General features: G+C 43.5%; 1 protein-coding gene across 4 annotated transcripts in view; it reads right to left on the bottom strand.

The window, feature by feature from the left end:
* Nucleotides 1-1,184: 1,184 nt before the first annotated feature.
* Nucleotides 1,185-23,012, bottom strand: part of DNAJC5 (DnaJ heat shock protein family (Hsp40) member C5) — a 53,490-nt gene continuing 31,662 nt past the window's right edge. For all 4 annotated transcript variants that reach the window (XM_081011644.1, XM_081011646.1, XM_081011645.1 and 1 more), the window contains 4 exons: nt 19,512-19,629; nt 15,382-15,595; nt 13,656-13,827; nt 1,185-8,439 (listed from right to left, as the gene is read on the bottom strand). In XM_081011644.1, coding sequence (XP_080867770.1) covers nt 8,342-8,439; nt 13,656-13,827; nt 15,382-15,595; nt 19,512-19,618 — 591 coding nt within the window. In that variant the 5' untranslated portion in view covers nt 19,619-19,629 and the 3' untranslated portion in view covers nt 1,185-8,341. The remainder of the gene's footprint in view (nt 8,440-13,655; nt 13,828-15,381; nt 15,596-19,511; nt 19,630-23,012) is intronic.

The following is a 23,012-nucleotide window of genomic DNA, read 5'->3' as shown; positions in this document are numbered from 1 at the left end:
TTCACAACACTATAAAGAACCAGAAATGAGAACATAGTGCTAAAACCTCCACCCCTTCCTTTGAAAATAGATAAGGAAGAACCTTATGGAGCAACTTTTGGTTGGGATGGGGGCAATACATGAGGCTCCCTTTGAAGACTGCATGGAAACAGCAGCGAGTGCGGAATGCAGCCAGTGGCTATTATCTCTGGTGGGATAGTGTCTAGCTAGTATTCTGCTCTGGTCAGACCTCACCTGGAGTACTGTATCCAGTTCTGGGCACCACAGTTCAAGAAGGACACTGACAAACTGGAACGTGTCCAGAGGAGGGCAACCAAAATGGTCAAAGGCCTGGAAACGATGCCTTATGAGGAACGGCTAAGGGAGCTGGGCATGTTTAGCCTGGAGAAGAGGAGGTTAAGGGGTGATATGATAGCCATGTTCAAATATAGAAAAGGATGTCACATAGAGGAGGGAGAAAGGTTGTTTTCTGCTGCTCCAGAGAAGCGGACACGGAGCAATGGATCCAAACTACAAGAAAGAAGATTCCACCTAAACATTAGGAAGAACTTCCTGACAGTAAGAGCTGTTCGACAGTGGAATTTGCTGCCAAGGAGTGTGGTGGAGTCTCCTTCTTTGGAGGTCTTTAAGCAGAGGCTTGACAACCATATGTCAGGAGTGTTCTGATGGTGTTTCCTGCTTGGCAGGGGGTTGGACTCGATGGCCCTTGTGGTCTCTTCCAACTCTATGATTCTATGATTCTAGTGTGTCAGACTAGGATCTGGGAGACGACCAGGGTTCGAAGCCCCACTCAGTCATGAAACTCACTGGGCGATCTTGGGCCAGTCTCTGCCTCTTGGCCTAACCTACCTCACAAGATTGTTGTAACCATATGAGCCCCTTAGAGGAAAAGGAAATGGGCTGGTCTTTTTGAAAACATCCACTTCTCCTCAGAATCCCTCAGAAATTTCTGTGTCCACTCTACACAAGATAGCTTTGCGTCCTAAGGCTGCCACAGGTGGGCGGGGTATAAATAATAAATTATGATTATCATCACAGTTGCTCAGGACAAGAACCCAAGCTACACAAGGAAGGTGGCTTCCATGCTTGATTTCTTCCTCCTTTAAGTCACAACATTTTGGTTAATGGCAGAAAAGGCCTTAAAATAAACATTAAAAAAAAACAGATCAAGAGAACACTTTGGGTGGTTTTTTTTGCCTTGAAAACATTTATTTTACAACCTTGGTTTCTGATAATTTAGCAGTCTTTATTTTTTCAATTTTATGTTCCTATTCAGACATACAATACATAAATTACATGCTAAAACATAAAATAAATTCCTTCTGCTTGAACTGTAGGTATGTACAGGAGCTCAGTATTTGCGAGTGTTAACAATCCACAAAGTTCGGACAGCCACAGCTACTTACATACAATTTAAAGGATGACCCTTTAAGTAACATAACAAAATATATATATATATTTTCTATGTATATGTATATATATATAATTGCTTTTCAAATGCATTTATACTTTTTGATTGTTCTTTACAACTAACATTTTTCTTAATTTAAAAAAAAAAATCTGGATTTCCCCTTTTCTCCAGCAAGTACAAGTGCAATATGAGACTCTTTTGATACATCTTCATCAGGTCACACAGACTTCAGGAGAGGCCACAACAAATCTTACTAAAAATCAACAGTTAAGTGAATGATGGAATCTACCAAACTTTGCTTTCTGGAGCCATGGTTCATTTCAATGGGGCTTGCAAACCTTCACTGAAAGGAACGGCATGAAAGGAGCAATGGCTGACTGGGCCACAGTTCATCCTAACTTTTTTTACTCATATGCAAGAAGAGGCTGCCTTGAATAGAGCGATAGCTACACAAAACAAAAAACACATACCATGTTCCCCAATAGAGGAGAAGGGGCAGCAGCAGGAGGAGATGATGATACAAAAATTAATAGAACACCAGCAGTAGCTGAACGACGCAACACACACGCACGCACACACACACACACAGGACTAACGTGGAAAACACAATTTCTACAGCTTTTGCAGCTTGGCAAATCTCCAGGTTCATTACATACACACACAGCCCACCCATCGACACACAACACACAGGCGTACCAAAAAGTAAAATAAGATCGCTGAGTCAAAACATTGAAACGGAAATAAGCTGCAGGTCTTGCGCTGTGCAATTAAACAATTTGGGTTGGCTTGCTCCAGCAAAATACCAAAAATCAAATGTCAAGTGTTATTGTTGGCCTACAGATTAGAGTCTAAGAATTAGGCAACGGGACTGCGGGGAGAGGTAAAGAAACAATGGAAAGGCAGGAAGGGTCCCTGTCTTCTTCCTCCAACAGGGAAGGGGGGAGGCTGTCTCTGTCATGCCTAGTTTTGGGATCTTTAGATCAGGGGTCAGCAAGGTTTACCTCGCCTGGGCCGGTTCACTCCCATGGAGATCGCTCTGTGAGCCAGATCGCATCTGTGCAGATGTGATTTGCAGCATCTGCGCATGCGCAGATGCGATTTCCAGCATTTGTGTCTGCGCAGATCCAATTTCCGGCACCGCGGAAGTGAGTCCCCGCTCCGCCAGTTTAGTGCAGCACGCAGGGACTCGCCAAGTGGGTGGCTCAGTTCAGGGGCGGCTCGTGGGCCATTTAAACAACTCCGTAGGCCGCTTGTGGCCCATGGGCTGCAGGTTGCCAACCCTTGCTTTAGACAATCACATCGACTCATCTCCTTAACAGTCAAAGCTGAATTACCAACAGAAAAGAACCACAGCAATGCAAGCACTCATCCTACGATTTCCCATGCTATGCCCCACTTTGTTAAATACGCTGCCGCTAGAAAGAGCTTAGAGCCACGCCCTGCAACTATTTCAGAAGCCACCTTTCCCCCACTTCAACCCATGACAACCATCCCAGAAAGAACTCTGCCTCTCAGGATATTGCTGCCTTCTCTTTGAATCAAGCAGAGATGTTCAGGGTTTTGGTTTTTTTAAGGACATGCATTTGCTGTCCATTCTTGATGTGTTTGTTTGCAGGAGCCCCAACTGCTGCAGGAGGCTCCTAGAATCAGGGCACAGTTCCCACCTCCACCTGTAATGTAGGTAAAAACTGTCGCAAGGGTTGCTGATCGAACAGCAGACCCCCCCAGTAACACCACCACATCACTGAGAACATAATGTGAAACTCCGCCATTGAATAAGCTTGGGCGGGGTGCTCTCATGATAAGTTACTATGCAATGAAATGTTATGGAGCATCACATTGACTACTGTGAGGGCTAAAAGAAAAGGGGGGTGGAGAGAAGCAATGTTTGGAAGTTACTAAGCTGAAAGAAAAAGCTCTTGGTAACATCAGAAATGGCAGAAATCTACCCACAAGTGCTACAAGGATGTTTACGTAAGTGTTTTATATATACATGTATATACAGATAAAAACAAGAGATTCATACATACACAGCCTGTGAAATTTATTTAGCATTCGTAGGTACAATGCCCCTTGGCTCTCCAAACAAAGGATGACTGCATTGCTCATTGCACCTATTTTTTTTTATCACTTCAACAGCAGCTGCTGCAGAGGGGATTTGGAGCTCATCTGGAATGTAGAATAAATTAAGACCAGTTTCCCAAGCGACAGTTTTCCTGAACACATCAGGACTTGGCACTTTGGTGTCTGAAAACGTAACATCTGGTTCTTAGTAGCTCTGAGAGCAGTGTGCCTTTTCCACAGCAGTTATATCTAATCAGTGCATCCGTGATACATTTTCAGACACGGGAAAGCCTCCCAGGGTCACTCCTGTGTTGGGAAAGGGATGGAGAATCAGCGCTCAAAGCAAGTTTCCGGGTGCAAGCCTGTGGCTTGGCATAATTTAGTAAGAAGCTTGGAAGTCCAACCAGCAAACTACCAACCTTCCTCAGGTCACATTAGTCCCAAATTGCATCTCCCAGGTAATCAAAAACGGCAGCCCGCAAAGCTCTCCGTACCACGGAAAGCTGTACAGATCCTCCCTGACTCTGCACAAGTGGTCTGATGATTGGGCAATAATGAGCAGGTTAACGACAGGAGTTCCTAACACAGCCAGCTCCCTGAATGCAATCTGAGAGCAAAATGGGCAGGTTCATGAAGATGCTTGTGAATGCTAGCATCACTTAAAGTAAAAATGAAAACACTAATTTAATTGGCTGGCAACACATTTAAGCATAGAAAAATGGTGCAAAAGTTTCATATGCATTGGCAGTGAACGTTCTTCGTGTAAGCCAGTGCCAATGAACTTTTAAAAAGTTCATTGCCCATTCTTCATCTCTCGCTTCATTCTCACTAGCTCCAAATGGAAAAAAAGCTGTGTTGATTTTAGTGAGGGGGCGGGGAAAGATGCTCTGCGACTCACATATTCAAGTCCCTGGGAGCTGAATTGAGCCAAAGAGCCAGAGCTAGGATGTGGTTTGGCCACCATGCAAAGCGAAGCAGTTACTTCTGGGCTTGTGGCGGCTTGGTGCATTATATATGCCTATCACAAAGCCACGTGGAACTCACTTTAATTGGCCGGATCCACTGGTTTTGACACAGTTAAACAGGACTGAAGGACAACCTTCTGCAAGTCTTCTAACAACATAATATGAGTTTGAAAAAATGAGAAAGGTGAGTCATGGCAGTCTAAAGGAAAACTGCTGTACGGGGATGAGGTAGTGGACTTGATAAATAAGACTGAAGACAGATGGATATGGGTTTTGTTCCAGAAATTTTAAAGGTAGCTTGAAAGAAGGCTCACACTCAGAATCACGTATGCTCACCCCCACTCTCACCTTCTATTAAATGACTTTGGTATGGTCTCAAAAACCCTTAAGTCCTGTTTGTCCAGAGGCAGCAACAAGACGACTTACAGCAAGTACACAAATGCAATGGAAAGTGAAACTCCTCTCAAATCATTTTCAGCTTTGTTTGCCTCCAGTTGAAGATAGAGCTATTAGAAATTAGGATTAGAAACTTTCCTTTATATCAAACAGCAAGCAGACTTTGAAAGAGCCCCCGTTGCTCCCCGTGTCCAGAAGCACAAGGTTAGGAGCAGAGAGCAGAGACTGTGTTTAAGACTATGTGAAGCACCTTCATCCTGGCATTTTAGCTTAGCAATTAATGGATATTTAAAACAAGCTTCAGTGGGATGCAAATCTAAAGGACACAATGGCGTAAGAAAACACAGGAAGTACTACAGCTTTACCCCCAAATCACTACTGGAATGATTATGAAATCATTGCCCAACAGCGAAATGATTAATAAATTGATCTACTTTAAGTGAACACAAATAGCGATACAGTATTCTGAACTCCAGGACTGAGAAGGAGAAGGGAGGGGGAAAAGTGCTTTGAAACTGTATTGAAACAATTAACTATGCTAGAGATTGAAGCAGCTTGTTTCCAGTGGCAGCAAACTGTTTAGGGGTTATTACATGTTTGTAAAATCCAGCCTGATCATGGCCCAAGTTCTTCACTAGATGTTTTGCTCTGGAGCGCCAATGTTGTTAGGTCATGAAATCAGTCCAAGATGGTCAATTTTAGTTATGTTAAAATCAAGACTGAATCCGGGCAGCAGGAGCACAGCTGAGATCATACTTTTACTTTTAGGCAAAGAATTCTGTCACCTTTTATAAATTCTCCATATTATACCCTCCATGTAACCCTCAACAAGATGGATGAGGCTTTCAAGTCTAGATATGTAAGTCTGTGTGTGTGTGCCCCCTAACCCCTGGGTGGGGGACGTTGAATAAAACCCAGTGACAGGCATTAGGAATGCATGATAAGCCTGTTTTCGCCTAGAGAAAGATACAAGTCTGAAATATATTAACTTTGAATCATGCAGGTGGATTCAAGGAATATTAAAGTACTGAGCTGTCCAGGGTATTTAGCCGAAAACTAAGGGTGCAATATCAAAACGAGTGTTAACAATGTGTTAGCTCACCCAAATGTTAAGAACTGCCCTTCTGCCTAGCCTAAGTAAAGTGAACATGCCATATTGGGCACCTTTGGAGAAGACTGGAGAGGGCAGGAGAGGAAAGAAAAGAGCTGGCTCGGCTTTCAAAAGACAGTTTTGGTCCATATGGTTAAGAAGCTTTCAAAGATCTTTCCTTTAGTACAGATTTCAGGTCAGGTGTAGGGAAGATGAAGTCCTGCAAAGAAAGCAAACCCTGCTTGTGGGGAAGCAGAACGCATGTAGAACAAAGTCAGGCCTCATCCCACACGATCTGCATTACGAGACTGTGGGATGCTCAGGAGGTGGTGGCAGAGCCCAACTGCACTATTTCAGACTGCAGACAAGAGAAGACATTTCTACAATGCTCCCCAATAAACTTGTGAAACAGGCAAAGGGCTCAATCAGACTCGCTTTTCCTTATGTGTTAATTTTTCTATTTGCATTGACTTTGCTTTTCTCCACACGCCCTGGGGAATATTCATATTGGCATCTCCCACTTGCAGTCTGAAATGGTACCACCTCAGAATGGTGCGTAAGAAGAGACAGCCACAGTTAATTCCAAAGAGAGAAAATGGGGGGGGGGGGGCAGAGAAAAAGGGAACAGAAGGAAGACTGATCTGAGCTCTGAAACTCAAAAGCAGCAGCAGCCCTGAAGCTGGGTGATGCATTTTTAAGTGGATTGAACATTTTCTAAAATGAGACTAAACAAACAATAGCAGAGAAGTAGAGAATATAAGTTGCTGAGATACCTAAGGGAGCCTCATGATGCCCACCACATTCACACTCACACACACACACACACACACACACACACAATTTCCATTCATAATTTTTTTTCTACCGCAGAGAGGGAAACCGTTCCAGAATATCCATCACAAACTTATCAATGAAGGGATGTAAGGGAAACCCCAAACAAAATAAACATTATCTTTAAAAAGAACACGTGCAAATTATTTCATGGGCTAACATACAAGGAAGCAGATGTGATTAGTTATTTGACATCCATTCAGCAATACTAATTAATCAACCACGCAGTGCTCCAATTTTGTAAAGCACTGCACACTGGTTAGAGCAGATCAGACTTATTGATCCCATTTTAGCAGGGTAGAACAGAGGCAATCAAATTTGTGCTAGGAAGCCACATGGCTGTAGCTACAGATAGAAGACTTGGTGTCTCAGCTCCAAAACGCTGTGTTTTGTCTGCTGAGCCAGTCAGCGTAGATCTGTTTCCAACATCACATAGCAGCAAACTGAAGCTTGCCGCCCAGCAAACACTCAAAAGGGAGCCACAGCCAATCTCAGTCCCCTGATAAGTATGCCTGTACCTGCAGCATTTATTCTAGAAATGTTTTTTTAAGTACTCTTAGATGCATACCTAGAATGCATGTGTAAAGTGGCCTTAGTTTTCTTTTTTAAGAGGTGCTTGTAAAAATGTAAAAAGCAATGCATATTCAAACAACAGAAATCTAAACTTTACTCGACTATTTATTTGCTTAGACTTCATTCAAACGCGACAGTGAGAGCATACATAAGCTTCTGTTTTCCATGTTCATGCACAAGTAAAAAAAAATGGCAGTAACTGATCATAAATAGTGCAGGGGAATGATTAAATTCAAACAAAACTAGTGTGCACTTTAATTTGAGATAATTCAAGTAACGTCTGGTTTTATAACAAAACCAACATTTTGGCCCTCTCCTATACAAGAACATCTTAACTATAAAGCCACTGACACTCAGAAGATGAAACAGATGTGCAGGGAACATTTTTTTCCCTTTTAAAAAAAATCCCTTCCATGCAACATCAGCCATTTTCAAGGTTAGCTCTTGAGACAGGGGTGTTAGGAGCAAAGGGGCAGTTGGGATATACTGGAAATCTTAGTTGCTATCAAGTGGTTGATCAACAGCCGCCTTCAAGTGATGTTTGTAGCTCAACTGTATGGAAGTTTGGTGGCTTCTGTGGCAAATTTAAATTCTCTTTGAAAAATGCTCATTGTTTTTTTGGCTGGTATCGCTGCTTAAAATGCAGAATGTATCCATCGCACTCGTTGTGATAACTCCTCAATACATTACAACACAAAGACATTTATAACATAAAACTCCACACATGCTAATTTTTTTTCTTTTTTAAAAAAGGAAACGAAATAAGACCAAAAGCTAAACTGCTTTAAATACTGCATGCTACAGTATCATCCATGTATCATCAAGATACGACACTGAAGGTGACAAAAGGCGAAGGGATTACAAAATATTCTCAGCAGGTTGGAGGCTGCCCTCTAATTGCAGCAGGACGTCTCCCTTCCCCGTACTCTATTATCTAATGTCCATGATTCTAGTGCTGGATTGGCCATATTATTTATTCTTATCCATTCTAGTTAACAGTGCTTCCTTAACTTAGTTAAATCCATCGGTATGGTAGCTGGGGTGGGAGTCCGCTGTGAGCTGGGTCGTCTCTGAGACTGGCTGTATCACAATAGGTGTATCTGAGGTGTCTGAAAATAAAAGGAAATCGTGGTTAGAGAGAGCTCACTCCTAGAATTGCTGAAAGGAAGTGACGCAATGAAGACCTGGCTTGTCAAAAGCAATTTGCCAGCCCTAAGTGCTTCTAGGCAACCAGGTAAAGGTAAAGGGACCCCTGACCATTAGGTCCAGTCGGGACCGACTCTGGGGTTGCGCGCTCATCTCGCTCTATAGGCCAAGGGAGCCGGCGTTTGTCCACAGACAGCTTCCAGGTCATGTGGCCAGCATGACTAAGCCGCTTCTGGCGAACCAGAGCAGCGCACGGAAACGCCGTTCACCTTCCCACTGGAGTGGTACCTATTTATCTACTTGCACTTTGACGTGCTTTCGAACTGCTAGGTTGGCAGGAGCAGGGACTGAACAAAGAGAGCTCACCCCATCGCGGGGATTCGAACCGCCAACCTTCTGATCAGCAAGTCCTAGGCTCTGTGGTTTAACCCACAGCGCCACCCACGTCCCTAGGCAACCAGGTAAGGGCATCCAAAAATTTTTTCCTTCATTGCAGCTACAAATGACCAGCGTAGGATTGTGGGGGAAACAGGGAAGTTTGCAAGGCCGACTTAAGATTTCTGTGCAGCCGTTAATTTTAAAAAATGTTCCTCCTTCTTAGGATGCTGGTTTGCTTCATTATTTTTCCATCAGTTTCAGTTAAACAGACAGAAGGGTTGTATTTAATTAATTATTTCAACACCATATTCTTAGTTAATGGTGTCCCTACAGTGAGCAATATGCAAGGTAGGGGAAATTCCTCCATAAACTGCTAACCGTGTCAATAAATGTTATCTTCGCCTTTCCTCTTAAGGCTACACCAACTAGCTTCGAAAGAAGCATACCCACTGGGTGCCTTTAGACCATCGTTCCATGAATGGGACTGCAAAGATGAAGAGAAGCACTCTCCAGCTTCTGCCATCAAGCCAGGAATCAAGAGCTACTGGACGTTTGTGTTACCATAAAGCACCAATGCTGCAGCAAGCAAAGGCTCTAGCAGCTCAGCCAGCTGCTTGTGGCTGGAAAGCCAGACAGGATGTTTGTGACTGTTGCCATGGGAACAAAGGGGCAGTCCATTCTGTACTGAGCACCGGATGTTAGCTCAGTGTGTGTGTGTCATATGACCCGTACTGGATGTACTTGGGAGGAGTTTCTTCTTGCTGTTGTTGAGTGCAGACATGATTCTCTGTACTGATGTAAGAGGCAGAAATAAATGATGTAAATAGTTTTCTGTCTGCTTCTTTCCCCTCCCTGGGGACACCAAAGGGGAGAGAGGAAGAACGGTGTGTTCCTCTCATACATCTGAGAAGAATCGCCGGACCTCGCCTGCTTATCAGCAGAGTGGAGACGCGGGGAGGTCGACAGGAATATCTGCCGGTGCCTACGCTGTGGCACATTCCTCTGACCCAGGCAGAATTCCAACAGTGGCAGCCTTCGGATGGTTGCGATTCATCGGACATCTGCATGAGAGGCTGGTGGATTGTCCTCCTCTGCTCCAAGGAGGAAGAGAAAAGCGTCTGAGAAATGCCAGAGGCTCAACAGACAGCTGGTGGAAAGAAGAGGTGTTTTCCAGAGCAACAAAGTTCAAGGTATGCTGCATTTCGGGCTAAAAGTGTGAACGCAGGAAGATTAATTCCCTGGTTCACGGAGCTGCGTTTCAAAGAAAACAAGAGCTCCGGGAGAAGAGGCCTGCAGCTTGAAGGCTGAAGCCTGCATTCCACAAATTTTTGTGGTAGATAAGATGTCTTATTGAAATGCATTGTTGCTAGGTAACGGTCCTGGAAAGTTACTGGCAAAGGGGCTGGACTCTGCGTGTAAGCCTGGGAAAGCGAAACAAAACCAGAGAATGTTTTGGCTACAAGTTTACGAGCTCTTGGAAGGGACTTTTCAATAGCAGCCTGAGTTTAGCTGCCAGGTGCAAAGAGCGTAAACAATTTGCAGTTTTGCTGCGTGAGAAAGGAAAAAACAACTGTTGGATTTTACAGTTTGTTTGACAGTGTGAGAGAGGCTTGGCTTCAAGATGGATGCCAAGAAAGGGGGAGGTTTGCCTTGCCCACCTCCCTTAACCAATGACAATTATTCATCTTGGTCTGTAAAGATGAAGGCCCTGCTGCAGAATCAGAGGCTTTTTGATGTAATTGAAAACCCCATCCCTGCAGCACCAACCAGAGGTTGGGAGTCACAGAATGTAAGGGCCAGGACTGCTATAATTCTGTGTGTCTCAGATGATCAGTTGGTGCATGTTCAGCATTTAGAAAATGCGAAAGAGGTATGGGACACGCTGCGTACAACGCATCAGAGAGATGCTGGTTCTTCAGCGTTGCTGTATTTTGAGAAATTGACCAATCTGAGACTTGCGCCTGATGGAGATGTTCAAGCGCACCTGACAGAAATGAAGTTTCTGCGTCAACAGATGGTGGAACGCAATTTCCGTCTTCAGGAGGAAGTGTTTTGCTTCATGATGATAAACAGCCTTAGCCGCACCTACAAGGTTGTTGCCAGTCAGCTTGGTTCCCTACCGGCCGCGCAGCTGACCGCGGAGAGAGTTTGTGCTGTGGTCCTGAATGAACACGACAGACTTGCCGCACTGGAAGAAAAAGACAGGGGGAGGGAAGAACAGAGTTCTAATTCCCCCACTGCTGATGCTACTGGAGAGCATGGTGTAGCATTGAGTGCTGTCCGATGCTACAATTGTGGACAGACTGGGCATCTACAGCGAAACTGTAAGAAGCTGCGCCAGTCAAGAGGAGCAAAGAGCAGCTCTACGAAGCCTCAGGCGTCAGGCAAAAGCCGTACCAAGTGCCAGGTGAAACCTGCAAAGGCTATGATGGCGAAAGGAACCACGCCAGATGTTGGGAACTCGTTCATAATCGACACGGGCTGTACAAAACATTTGTGCCCGCACAGAGGACTATTTTCGACGTTGAAGAAGCAAAGCTTCACTGTGAAACAGGCCAACGGTCAAGAGTTGGAAGCGACTGGAATTGGGACTGTGTATCTTGAGAGTCTGAACTTGACTATAAATGATGTTTACCTGGTTCCAGAACTGAGATTTAATCTGCTGAGCGTGTCGCAGATTGCAAAGAAAGGACTGAAACTGTCCTATGATGCTAAAAGCTGCAAGATCTACAAAGATGGAGAACTGTTTCTTACTGCCAAAGAGAAAGATGGACTGTATTTGTTGACTTTTGATCAAAGTGATTACATGAAATGTAATTCTTCTGTTTCTAACGAAATCTCTCTTGCAGGAGTGACCAGTGTGAGCACCAAGACCAAGAAGGTCGACAGAGCATTTCAGCGGGTGTATGCTGATGTGATTGGTCCTCTAGAACCATCTAGAGGCAGTGCAAAGTATTACCTTTTGTGTGTGGATTGTTTCACTAATTATTCTTGGGTTTATATGATGGAGAAACCACAAGAAACTTTAGAAAAGTTTCAGGAGTTTTGTGACAAGGTTAAAAGTATGCATGATGCTAACATTGATTGTCTTTTCACAGATGACAAGCAAGTTTTTCTGTTACAGAAGTTTCAGAAGTTCCTGGATGGAAAAGGGATAGACCACAAAGTGGCAGTTTCGCAAGAAGCGTGGAACAGGGGGGTCTGTGTGAGGGTGAACAAAGAATTGCAAAAGGGGATGAATGCGCAATTGCTGAGTTCACATTTGCCACATGAATATTGGGCCGAATCGCTAGCGTCCTATCTTCATGTGTGGTTGAGAAAAGTCTCAACAGAGTTGGGATGTTCTCCTTTTGAGAAGCTGTTCAATAGAAAACCTTCTGTTGCCTATTTTAAGGTTTTCGGGTCTCATGTGAGAACAGAAGCTCCAGGTGGAGTAAAGAATGCCAGAGGCATTTTTGTGGGTTATGAAAAAGGTCTCTACAGAGTAATTTTATCTGAATCTGGTCAGGTGATTCTCACAAGGTTTCTAGAGAGTGCTCCTGAACAGGAGAGGTTGATTGTTCACGCATTTCCCACAGAGGATTCTGATGATGATGAGTTTGATCTTATTGAGTTCAGTAGTACTGATGATGACAGCGATAGCTCAGACAGCTCAGTTGTCACAGTCATTGAGAGGAAATCTCACATAATGACTAGACCCTCAGAAGAGGAGGATGAACCATTGATTAAGCTTAGTACTGGTTCTCCAGAGAGTCCAAAGGTTAAACCAGTGGCGGGTAGTTCCAAGGGTGGAACTGAAACAACAGGGGAATGTTATAAATATAACAACTGTTTGTTTTCTTCTCTGGATGACGCTTTGCTCGCAGCACACATTGATACTTTAGGGGGAGTATGTTACCATAAAGCACCAATGCTGCAGCAAGCAAAGGCTCTAGCAGCTCAGCCAGCTGCTTGTGGCTGGAAAGCCAGACAGGATGTTTGTGACTGTTGCCATGGGAACAAAGGGGCAGTCCATTCTGTACTGAGCACCGGATGTTAGCTCAGTGTGTGTGTGTCATATGACCCGTACTGGATGTACTTGGGAGGAGTTTCTTCTTGCTGTTGTTGAGTGCAGACATGATTCTCTGTACTGATGTAAGAGGCAGAAATAAATGATGTAAATAGTTTTCTGTCTGCTTCTTTCCCCTCCCTGGGGACACCAAAGGGGAGAGAGGAAGAACGGTGTGTTCCTCTCATACATCTGAGAAGAATCGCCGGACCTCGCCTGCTTATCAGCAGAGTGGAGACGCGGGGAGGTCGACAGGAATATCTGCCGGTGCCTACGCTGTGGCACATTCCTCTGACCCAGGCAGAATTCCAACAGTTTGCACTCTCTGCCTCCTATAGCAAGGAGACCCACCAGCCTGGCCAAACCCATGGATCAGAGAAGGATGCATGGCTGTATGTATGTTTGCAATTCGTGTACAGGTATTGTGAGCTGGCTCAAGGGCCATTCCATTGACAGGCAAGTTATAAAATCTTCTAAATGATATGATCAACGAATGATATGATCACAGAACACCTCTTCACCATTTTGTACATGAGCAAACCTTGGTTTCATTCAGGGAGATATTTAGGAATCTCCATGAAGCCAGGTCTTCAGAAAAAAACACACATTTGCAGCACAGATATGCTTTTTAGGCACCCCCTGATAAGCTTAAGTTGAAACTACACAAAGCTTCTCCCCCTCTTCCTCTCTCTACTCAGCCCTGTGATTTTGAGACATTCCATGTGTGGCTGACCTGGAGAGCAGAAGACTTACCCCTCTCATCTGACTGTAGCTGTGCCTCCAAGTCTTCAGGGGAGACATAGTATTCCTGCTCTTCACCTTCAGGGGGTTTCGGTTTACACTTTCCACAGCAACAGTTACAGCAACAGCAGAGACAGCAACAGCAGTAGCAGCCCGTGATGAGTCCACAGAACACAAACAGCGCCTGCACAGAGGAAAAGGGAAAGTGTCTCCAACCAACGAATGCCAACTTAACTTAGAGCTCATGCTTGGGATATCAGCAGCAGAAAAACAGCCTCTTGAACTTAAGAAGCTCGCACCCTCCTGACACGTAGCATAAAATCTAAAATGGAAAGGGAACCTCTCAGGCAAAGGTTTGCCTCTTCACAATCGCATTATGATGGTCTCATGAAAAACTGCCCATGTGTTGTACAATTGCAAGTTACTATGTCTTGAGGTGAAGCAAAGGCCAACCCCTCTGCCAGGTGGAACGACCACATGTTGTGTTCTGGAGCTTCTCCCAGCTCCCCAGAGCCAACTCTAGGAGCATAGGGCATGTAGAAGGAAGAGAGGCAAGGAAGCCCATTGCAGAATTCCTTCCACAGACCTTTGGCTGTCAGGGCTGATTAGTTGAATCCCACCCTGTATTCCCCCAAAATGCAAGCCAACAAAATTACAATAAAGCTAATCATTTCAAAACTCCTAGATTAGGGAGCTGTTTCAGTTTGCCACTCAGTTATCTGCTCCATGACGCTCAAAAGCTTCTCTCTCACGACAAAGTAGTCAGGAGAAAGCAGGAAAAGAAAGTATCCCAATGGGTGATTCATCAAAACAGGAAACCAACACATTCAGAAAGCAAGTTAAGTGACTTCAACAACTGACACCACATGACACACTGAGCTTTTGATAAAAGACCACACAACCCTTTTTGTACTGTAAACTTGAGTCAAAACAATCTTCTTTCAAACCACAAGGAACCTACAAAAGCATTCCAGGAATTTTAAGAGATAATGCTTTGGAGACTGCTGCTTGTGGAATATTTCTAAATCAGTTGCCATTTTAAGCCAGAATCCATATTTTTTAATGGCTGCACTTAAAACTTTTAAACGTGAATGGACACCACAGGCCAAAATTTACGACAGTACTATCATTAGAAAGGAGCATTCTGCTTTTTTTCTCATATAGGAGGCAATGTCTTCCATATAGAATCATAGAATTCTAAACTAATTGTAAACTAAACAGAAATATGTCTCTTACGACAGCACGTGCACATCATCTAAAAACAAGAGCAGCAACATCTCTTGCTTCTGAAACATTTTTACCCATACACAAATCTGAACAATAGATTATATGAGTTTTGTTCAATTAATGAATGGAGTTCTATAATAGGCTGCACCCCGAGGGCATCAGGAAGAACTTTCTGCCAGTAAGAGCTGTTTGACAGTGGAACGAATTCCTTGGGAAACTGGTACTGTATAGACTCTCCTTCATTGGATGTTTTTAAGCAGAGGGTGGATGGTCAAACTGCCAAGGTTTCTTTGGTTGTGGTACCTACACTGCAGGGGGTTGGACAAGATGGCCCTCAAGGTCCCCTCCACAATTTGGTGATTCAATGGTTCTCTTGAAAAACTAACATACCTGCTGGGGAGGCAGCAGAATCTCTCAAGGTTCCTAGAAACTGTTGAAACAGCATGCTGTATGAGATTATTATCATGCTACACAAAGAACATGTTCAGAGGAGAATCTCTCTGTTGCTTACCTTTGCCCACCAGCTGGATAGCACAAAGTACGTGTTCACATTCTCCTCTCCAAACTGCTCTGCTACATACAGACCCAAGGAGCCATACTTATCATAAATATTTCGTTTTGTAGCATCAGTTAATATCGCGTGTGCATTGTTGATTTCTTTAAATTTCTCGGCAGCTTCCGGATTATCTGGGTTCTTATCGGGGTGATATTTTAATGCAAGTTTCCTGTGGAAAGAAGAAACCACAGAAGAACATGACAAGCCTTCTGGATCAGGGCAAAGGTCCGTCTAGTCCAGGGGTCAGCAACCCGCGGCTCCGGAGCCGCATGTGGCTCTTTTACACCTTTGCCGTGGCTCCGGGGCGGATACTAGCGAGGGGAGGAGGCGCATTGTGCGCCCTGACACTCCCCACTGTGGCGGGCGCTGTACTGGCTGTGACGTCGCATGGGGGCGGTGCGTGCGTTAGTCATGCACCGTCCCGATGTCACCTTCCTGCCCGCCCGCTACATTGTAAGGGGCATGTACGCTGGTCACTGCATTGAAAGGGGGCATGTACGCTGGTCGCTGTTTTGAAGGGGAGTGAAGAACACACACACACACACAAAAGGTAACTTGTTAATTTAACGTTTATTTCAATGAGGAGGAGTAATTCTGAGGGGTCAAACAAAGAAATAATAAAAAAGTGACAAAAAAGTTATTTTTATAATGACGAGTTTTGCGGCTCCCAGGTTTTTTTTCTTTGGAAACGGGTCCAAGTGGCTCTTTTAGTCTTAAAGGTTGCAGACCCCTGGTCTAGTCTAGCATCCTGTTCTCACAGTGGTTAACCAAATGCCTATAGGAAACACATAAGCAGTATCTGGGTACAGCAAAACTCTATACCCCTCCTGTGGTTTTCAGCAATTGGCATTCAGAAACATACTGCTTCAGACAGTGGAGGCAGAGCAGAGACATCCTGGTTAGCAGCTATTAATAGCCTGATTAATAGCCTCCTTGAATTTGTCTAATCCTCTTTTAAAGCCATCCAAGTTGGTGGCCATCACTGTCCCTTGTGGGAGCAAGTTCCATAGATTAACTATGTGCTGTGCGAAGAAGTACTTTGTTTTGTATGTCCTGAATCTTCCAAAATCCCGTTTCACTGGGTATCAATAAATTCTAATGTTATGAGGCAGGAAGGGGGGGCGACCTCTATCCACTTTCTCCATGCCATGCGTAATTTTATAAACTTCTAACATGTTGTCCCTTACTCACTGTTTCTCTAAACTGAAAAGATCTCACAGGGGTGGAGGAGGACTGAAATAAGTTGCATGCTCTGCGTCCATCAAGGCATCTCAGAGTTGAGATACTGAGGTTCAGCAAACCTTCACTTGTCATGGTATAGAGATAGCTGACCTGGAAGCCCGATTTGTATGAGAAGTGGGAGAAGACGGTGCTGTTGGCTCCCTGCCTTTATTCCTTGAAGCCCCACCTCCTTTGGGGGCCTCTTCACGCTTCTCGGTGTACCTTGTTTTCCTTTTTTTAAAAAGTAAGGTATGAACGTGTCTGACGCGAGTCACAAGTGGGTGCTCTTGCTGGGGGCAGAATCTGAGAACTGAGTGCAGCAACTCCCAGGCTGCACTTGGTGGAACCTGGGTCTACTTTGTGCCACTTACAAAGCCTGGCTCTGGGTTTGGGAGGGAACTTATGGTGTTTTTACCAGGTATCCCACAGCCATGAACTCAAAAAGGTTGAAAACCTCTGCCCTTGGCCATTTTGGTTGCCTTTCTCTGAACCTTTTCCAATGCTACAAAATTCTTTTTGAGGTGAGGCAACCACAGTATCCCAAGCGTGGTCGCACCATAGATGTGTATGATGGCATCAGTTTTATTTTCAATTCCTTTCCTAATGTTCCCTAGAATGGAATTTACCTTTTTCTTAGCTGCCGCACAATATGAAATGCAAGCTTGTTTCTGTTTGGGAAAGCTGTGATATGCAAGGTAAAGAGCACATGCGCACGCACGCACACACAAGTACAATTCTATACATGTTTACCCAAGTCCTACTGAATTCAATGGGACTTACTCCCAAACATGTATAGGTCTACAACCCAAATCTACCCTACCCCTCCTAATATTTTCTGCAGCAGTTTCCGACACTCCCAAATTTTTACAGCGTACAGCTGCTCGAGTTAAAAAGAGTAAAATTGTTTGTGCCCAGATTTAGTCCGTAATGGCAGAAAGCATCCAACATAGTCAATGTAGGGCTGGTTTATATGAAGAGCAAAAGCCCATTAGAAAATGTCAAGTAGCTGCTACTCTGGAAAGACTGTCAATTTCTGCACATAAATATCCTGCAAAGAGCGCCTTGTCTCTAAAGTCACATGAGAGAGATACAACTTCAAGCAGATATTTGCCCAAAGCAGAGAACTGCAGTTGCCGGTTGACTCTTCCACATCAAGAGGAACAAAAGACTAATATTTCCAGACAGATGCACAGCTACCCATTTACGGTGAGGAATAATATATTTTTTTTCAAAAAAAGGGGAAGATTCACTGTGATACAGAACATAGGAAGCTGCATTATATTGATGGTACAACAAAAGCTAACATACATTTCCACCAATTTCTGTTCACAAAAGAATACCTGCAGCCAGAATCTCCACAAATCTCCTATTGTTTGCTTCTGTTCTGAGAAATAGTGGGAATGCAATTAAAGTTTATTTTTTAGAACCCAGAGTTTCCACCCTGAGTTAGTGCAAACTCAGGAAAAGTATCGTAGCTTGCTCACTAAATCACTTACCATTGTGAAAACGTTTACTGCTGACCCCTAGTGTAAAATTCAGTTCATTGCAGTTTATCACTAGTATGCCCCCTGAACGCACCTCTGTGCTCATCCTCGCTTCCCTTTCTTTCTTGAGATTTCTTGTTCTTCTCATGATTTCTAGACACGGGTCCGAGAGATTTTCCTTTTGGCCTGCTGTTTTCCCCAGAAAAAGCCACTGTTTACTGCTGAATTGAAACATATGTCAATCTGCAGAAAACTCAATTGACGTTTGTTCCAATTCAGCAGTAAACTGTGGCTTTCCCTGGGAAAAGCGGAGTAAAGAAGAAAAAAACCTCTCAGACTCATGCCTAGAAGACTACTGCTGGTTCACCAGCACATCTATTTAGCCTGTGGACTTTTATCTTCCACTGTTTCCAAAAATTTTGAAGCAAGAGCATCAAAAGTTTTGGTTTTCTAATTTAAAAAATGTGATTATAAGTTTGGTGCGAAAAGCAGACTGATCTCTACAGCTAAGATTTATTCCCAAGACAAGACTCATCACTGAGTCACTGGACCTTCTTTTTCCATTGCTGCTGAGTAAAATAGCTGTGATGAAGACACAACTTTATAAAAGCAACATTATATGGACTGACAAGAAAACTATAGTCGAAGTAAAAAAATTCCTTCCTGTAGCACCTTAAAGACCAACTAAGTTAGTTCTTGGTATAAGCTTTCGTGTGCATGCACACTTCTTCAGATATACAGACCCATCTGTAACTGGAACCATGGAAGGCACCACATTGAGCCGCATGAAATGGAATATCTGAAGAAGTGTGCATGCACACGAAAGCTTATACCAAGAACTAACTTAGTTGGTCTTTAAGGTGCTACAGGAAGGAATTTTTTTACTTCGACTATGGCAGACCAACACGGCTACCCATCTGTAAAGAAAACTATAGATCATGATTCAAGCTTTATTATATTCCAAACTTTAGGAGAGATTTTATTACTCAGTGGTATGACCTATTACTGAAAGAGCTGAAGTTCTGAAAATATAACTGAACCAATCTCTGGTTCTACTTATCTCAAAATCATCACAAGATACAGCTAGAGCAAATAGTGTACTGTGTAAAAGGAGTATATAAATTTGTCTGCTTTCTTCTACTCAACTACTTTAAACAAGGAAGCTGAGTTAGATTCCTATTATCATGTTTTGTGGGGTTTTTCCAGATAGAAACCATAGTTATCTATGTTTCAGAGAACCCAAATGGAGTATGAGTAATCACCTCACTTGCAGTGTTTAGCATCTCAGAGATAGCAGAAACTTATGGAACGATAATCATGAGGCAAGCTGGCTGTATTAGAATGTATGCTATGTTCAGAGCGAGTTCTTGGCCTCCTTACCTGTATGACTTTTTAATATCATCTGAGGTGGCGTTCTTGTCCAGTCCTAGAACATGGTACAATGATTCCCCAGACGTAGACAATGAGCGTTGCCTCTGGTCTCCCATCTTGAGCTAACCTGGGGAGAAAAGAGTTTAGGACAAAAATCATAATTGGGCCGAGTACTGGATTTCACACTAGGTGGTGTACTAGGGTTCATAGCCCTGCTCAGCCATGAAACTCACTTGGTGCCCTTGGGAATATCACCATCTCCCAGCCTGACCAAACTCACAAGAGTGTTGAGAGTAACAGTCAGGAAAACCCATATATGCCACTCTAAGCTTCCAGAAGGAACGGCGTGATACAAAGAAGATAAAATTGGTTTATAATCTCAAGCTTCTTCCAACCCGCTTTTGTAGAGGGTAACTTTAGAAAAACACCTAACATCTCTGAAGATATGACTATGCCCAGTTCGCACGTAACACTACGCCAAACTGTGGCTAAGCACTGACAAGCAAACATGCCGGAACTTAAGAACTACCCACGGTTTTGCTGCTGTTGCTCTACACAGAGCTAAGTGATGGTTTGGTTAAGCATTTTGTTTGAACCTGACTTGTGGTTTTTCTCCCCCAAACAAACCATGAGTGGCAAGCCAGAATTTTAGAAGACATCTGAAGGCAGCCCTGTTTAGGGAAGCTTTTAATGTTTAATAGACTATTGTATTTAAATATTCTGCTGAAAGCCGCCCAGAGTGGCTGGGGAAACCCAGCCAGATGGGTGGGGTATAAATAATAAATTATTATTATTATTAGCCAAGAGCAAACTTTACTTTCACCTCATGGCTTGTCTGAAGTGAGGCAACCCACGAAACCAGGTTAGGATGCAGCACTAAGCCAAACCATGACTTAATTCCTAGTTGCACAGCAGCAGCAGAAATGGGGGAGCAGCAAAGTTGCACCAATTTTTGCTCCGAGTACTGAACAGACTTGCTTTTTCACGCTTAGCCACAGTGTGTGAACCAGTCTACTATTTCTTTGACCCCTGTACTACTTGAGGAGCAAAAAATCCCGTATCACATTTCGTAATTGCTGTTTATGTATAGCTATTAACCTCCCATCAAAACTGTACACAACAAAGGGGTCAGAAAACTCTCGCAGAACATAAGCAATATGTTTTTGGTAACCTTAAAAATGCCCGTTAGAATCCAAGCAACACTTCGTAGTCTAGCTTTAGATGCAAATTAATGCTAAATGGGGTCTGGGGAGCTAATCAGGACCCAGTTACCATAATGGGTCCATCTAGTACAGTATGCTGCCCAGAAAAGCTCACAAAAATCTTATGATGACTATATCTAACCATTACTGATATTTCCCTGTAAAGGGTAATCAAGAGATGTTATTCCTGAACATGAAGGGTAGGACCATCATGCTCAATAATCAAAGCATGTTTTTCCCCCTCCTTTTTACGGTAATGATCACAATATCATCCTATGGTAGTGAATTCCTTTAGTTAAGTTACATGTTCCATGAAGTATTTGCTTCAATGTCTTAGAGCTGCTGCTTCTCCATTCCAGTCGATGCACTCCAGGCATTTGCATTTTGAGAATCCATTTCTGTCCATACTTCTCATGGTCTCAAACATTTCTCTTCTCTCAAAGGCCCAGAGCCATAGTGTCTCAACCAACCTATATTCATGGAACAAACCCGCCTCCCCCCATCACTTAAATTGCTCCTTTCAGCACCTTCTTCCTCTCAGCCATGATCAGTGACAAAGAATGGGGTAAAAAATCAGTCCTTTATTTTCCCAGGGGAAACTTTCCATTTTGTAAGTTCATCAGTAACTATGGATGGCGTTGAACCACAAATAGATTATAGGCAAGCTTGGCAGTTTTACTAAAAACAAGTAAATAGGGCATCAGAAATTGTTCCAATGCAAATTACACCTCGTTGTGCAGAGGAATATTTTCCAGAAAATCCATGTCACTGGCTATATAATAATGATTAATTATTTCAGTGTGGGATAGCCAGTATTATGTACAATGTTCTAAAGATGGACATAATTATAATTGTATATAATGGCAAAGAGCAATTAAGAAAAGGAAATGCTCAATGCTTTTGAAAGGTACTTTTTCTTTCAAAACAGCACTGAGGGCCTGACTTAAGTTTGCCAGACTATAGCACCGGTCACCTGGCACCCAGATAAAGAATTCCAGTTCACAGAATATGTTGGAGCCAGATGGCAAATCGGAAACCAGGTAGAAGCTGCTACATGGGCAATTACTTTAAAACCTAGAATAAAAATCTTTACTTTAGAGTGAGGCAAGTAAGTCTCTGTTGAGACACAGTGAAAAACACGTGAAGCCTTGCTGCCATCTGGTAAGGCAATAATTAGAATATATTTTAAGCCCCACTTTCAGAAGCCTGTATTAAATGACAGCCAAAAGAGATGTCAAAATTTTAAGCACACAGGGTCCAAATGGTTAAGGGGCAACAAAACCCTCAAACATTGTTCATGCTGTCAGGTAAGAGCAGAAGCGTCAGACGGCTCAAGGCTCCAAAACTCACAGCAGACCAAGTCTGTCATGCATGTTCATAGAGTCTGAAAAGCAAACTCAAATTCTGCAGAACCCATCTGACATTTCGAGCTGTCCCATTTGGCTGGGACGCATTCCACGGGTTTAGAAGTGTAATACGGGATTGTCACCTGACTCTGCACAACAGAGATAATTCTTCTTACAACCTCAAGGTAATAATTGACAACGTCCTCCTGCCATCCACAACGCAACACCCATACGTTCTTACACCTTCCATGACAATAAACCTGAGGACAGAAGCCAGATATAACAATTTCTACAGATTCTATCGTAGACTCCTTTAGCACTTCACAGATAAATTAACCTCCTTCCTGACCTCTTTGCTATCCAGTTACAAACCTAACTCTTGATACTGAGCTGGATCTTCATGCTGCAGTGCCAGCTACACTTAGACACAATGCTTGCCAAAGGTTGGCATTGTCTTTCTCAACCTGATGCTCTCCAGATGTTTTAGACTACAGCTCTCAAAAGGCCCCGCCAGCGTGACTGTGTGCTAGCTGTGCTTGATGATGATGGTGATGATTTTATTTGTAACCCGCCCATCTCACTGGGCTGCCTTTGTCTGAACTTCAGGTAAGTTCATTTTAATTTTGTCTGCCCTTTTGGTGTAGATTCTTTCTCCCCACCCCATATTTAATTTTATTATATTACTGTTTCTGGTATTTTATTGTTGATCATGGGAGGGGGCTTTTTAGGGCCCAGAAGTGAAGAATAAACAAACACAAACACACACACACACACATATGTAGTGTGTGTGTGTGTGTGTGTGTGTGTGTGTATAATGTATATCGGGGTTGGCAAGGTTTACCTCGCCTGGGCTGGTTCACTCCAGTGGAGATCCCTCCATGGGCCAGATTTCCGGCATCTGCGCCTGCAATTTCTGACGTCTGCACAGATGCGATTTTCGCTGTCTGCTCATGCACAGATAC

Source organism: Podarcis pityusensis (genome assembly GCF_964106645.2).
Source record: "Podarcis pityusensis genome assembly, chromosome: 6".
NCBI lineage: Eukaryota > Metazoa > Chordata > Lepidosauria > Squamata > Lacertidae > Podarcis > Podarcis pityusensis.
The sequence above is the reverse complement of the archived record's forward strand: the minus strand, read 5'-3'. Positions and strand labels throughout refer to the sequence as shown.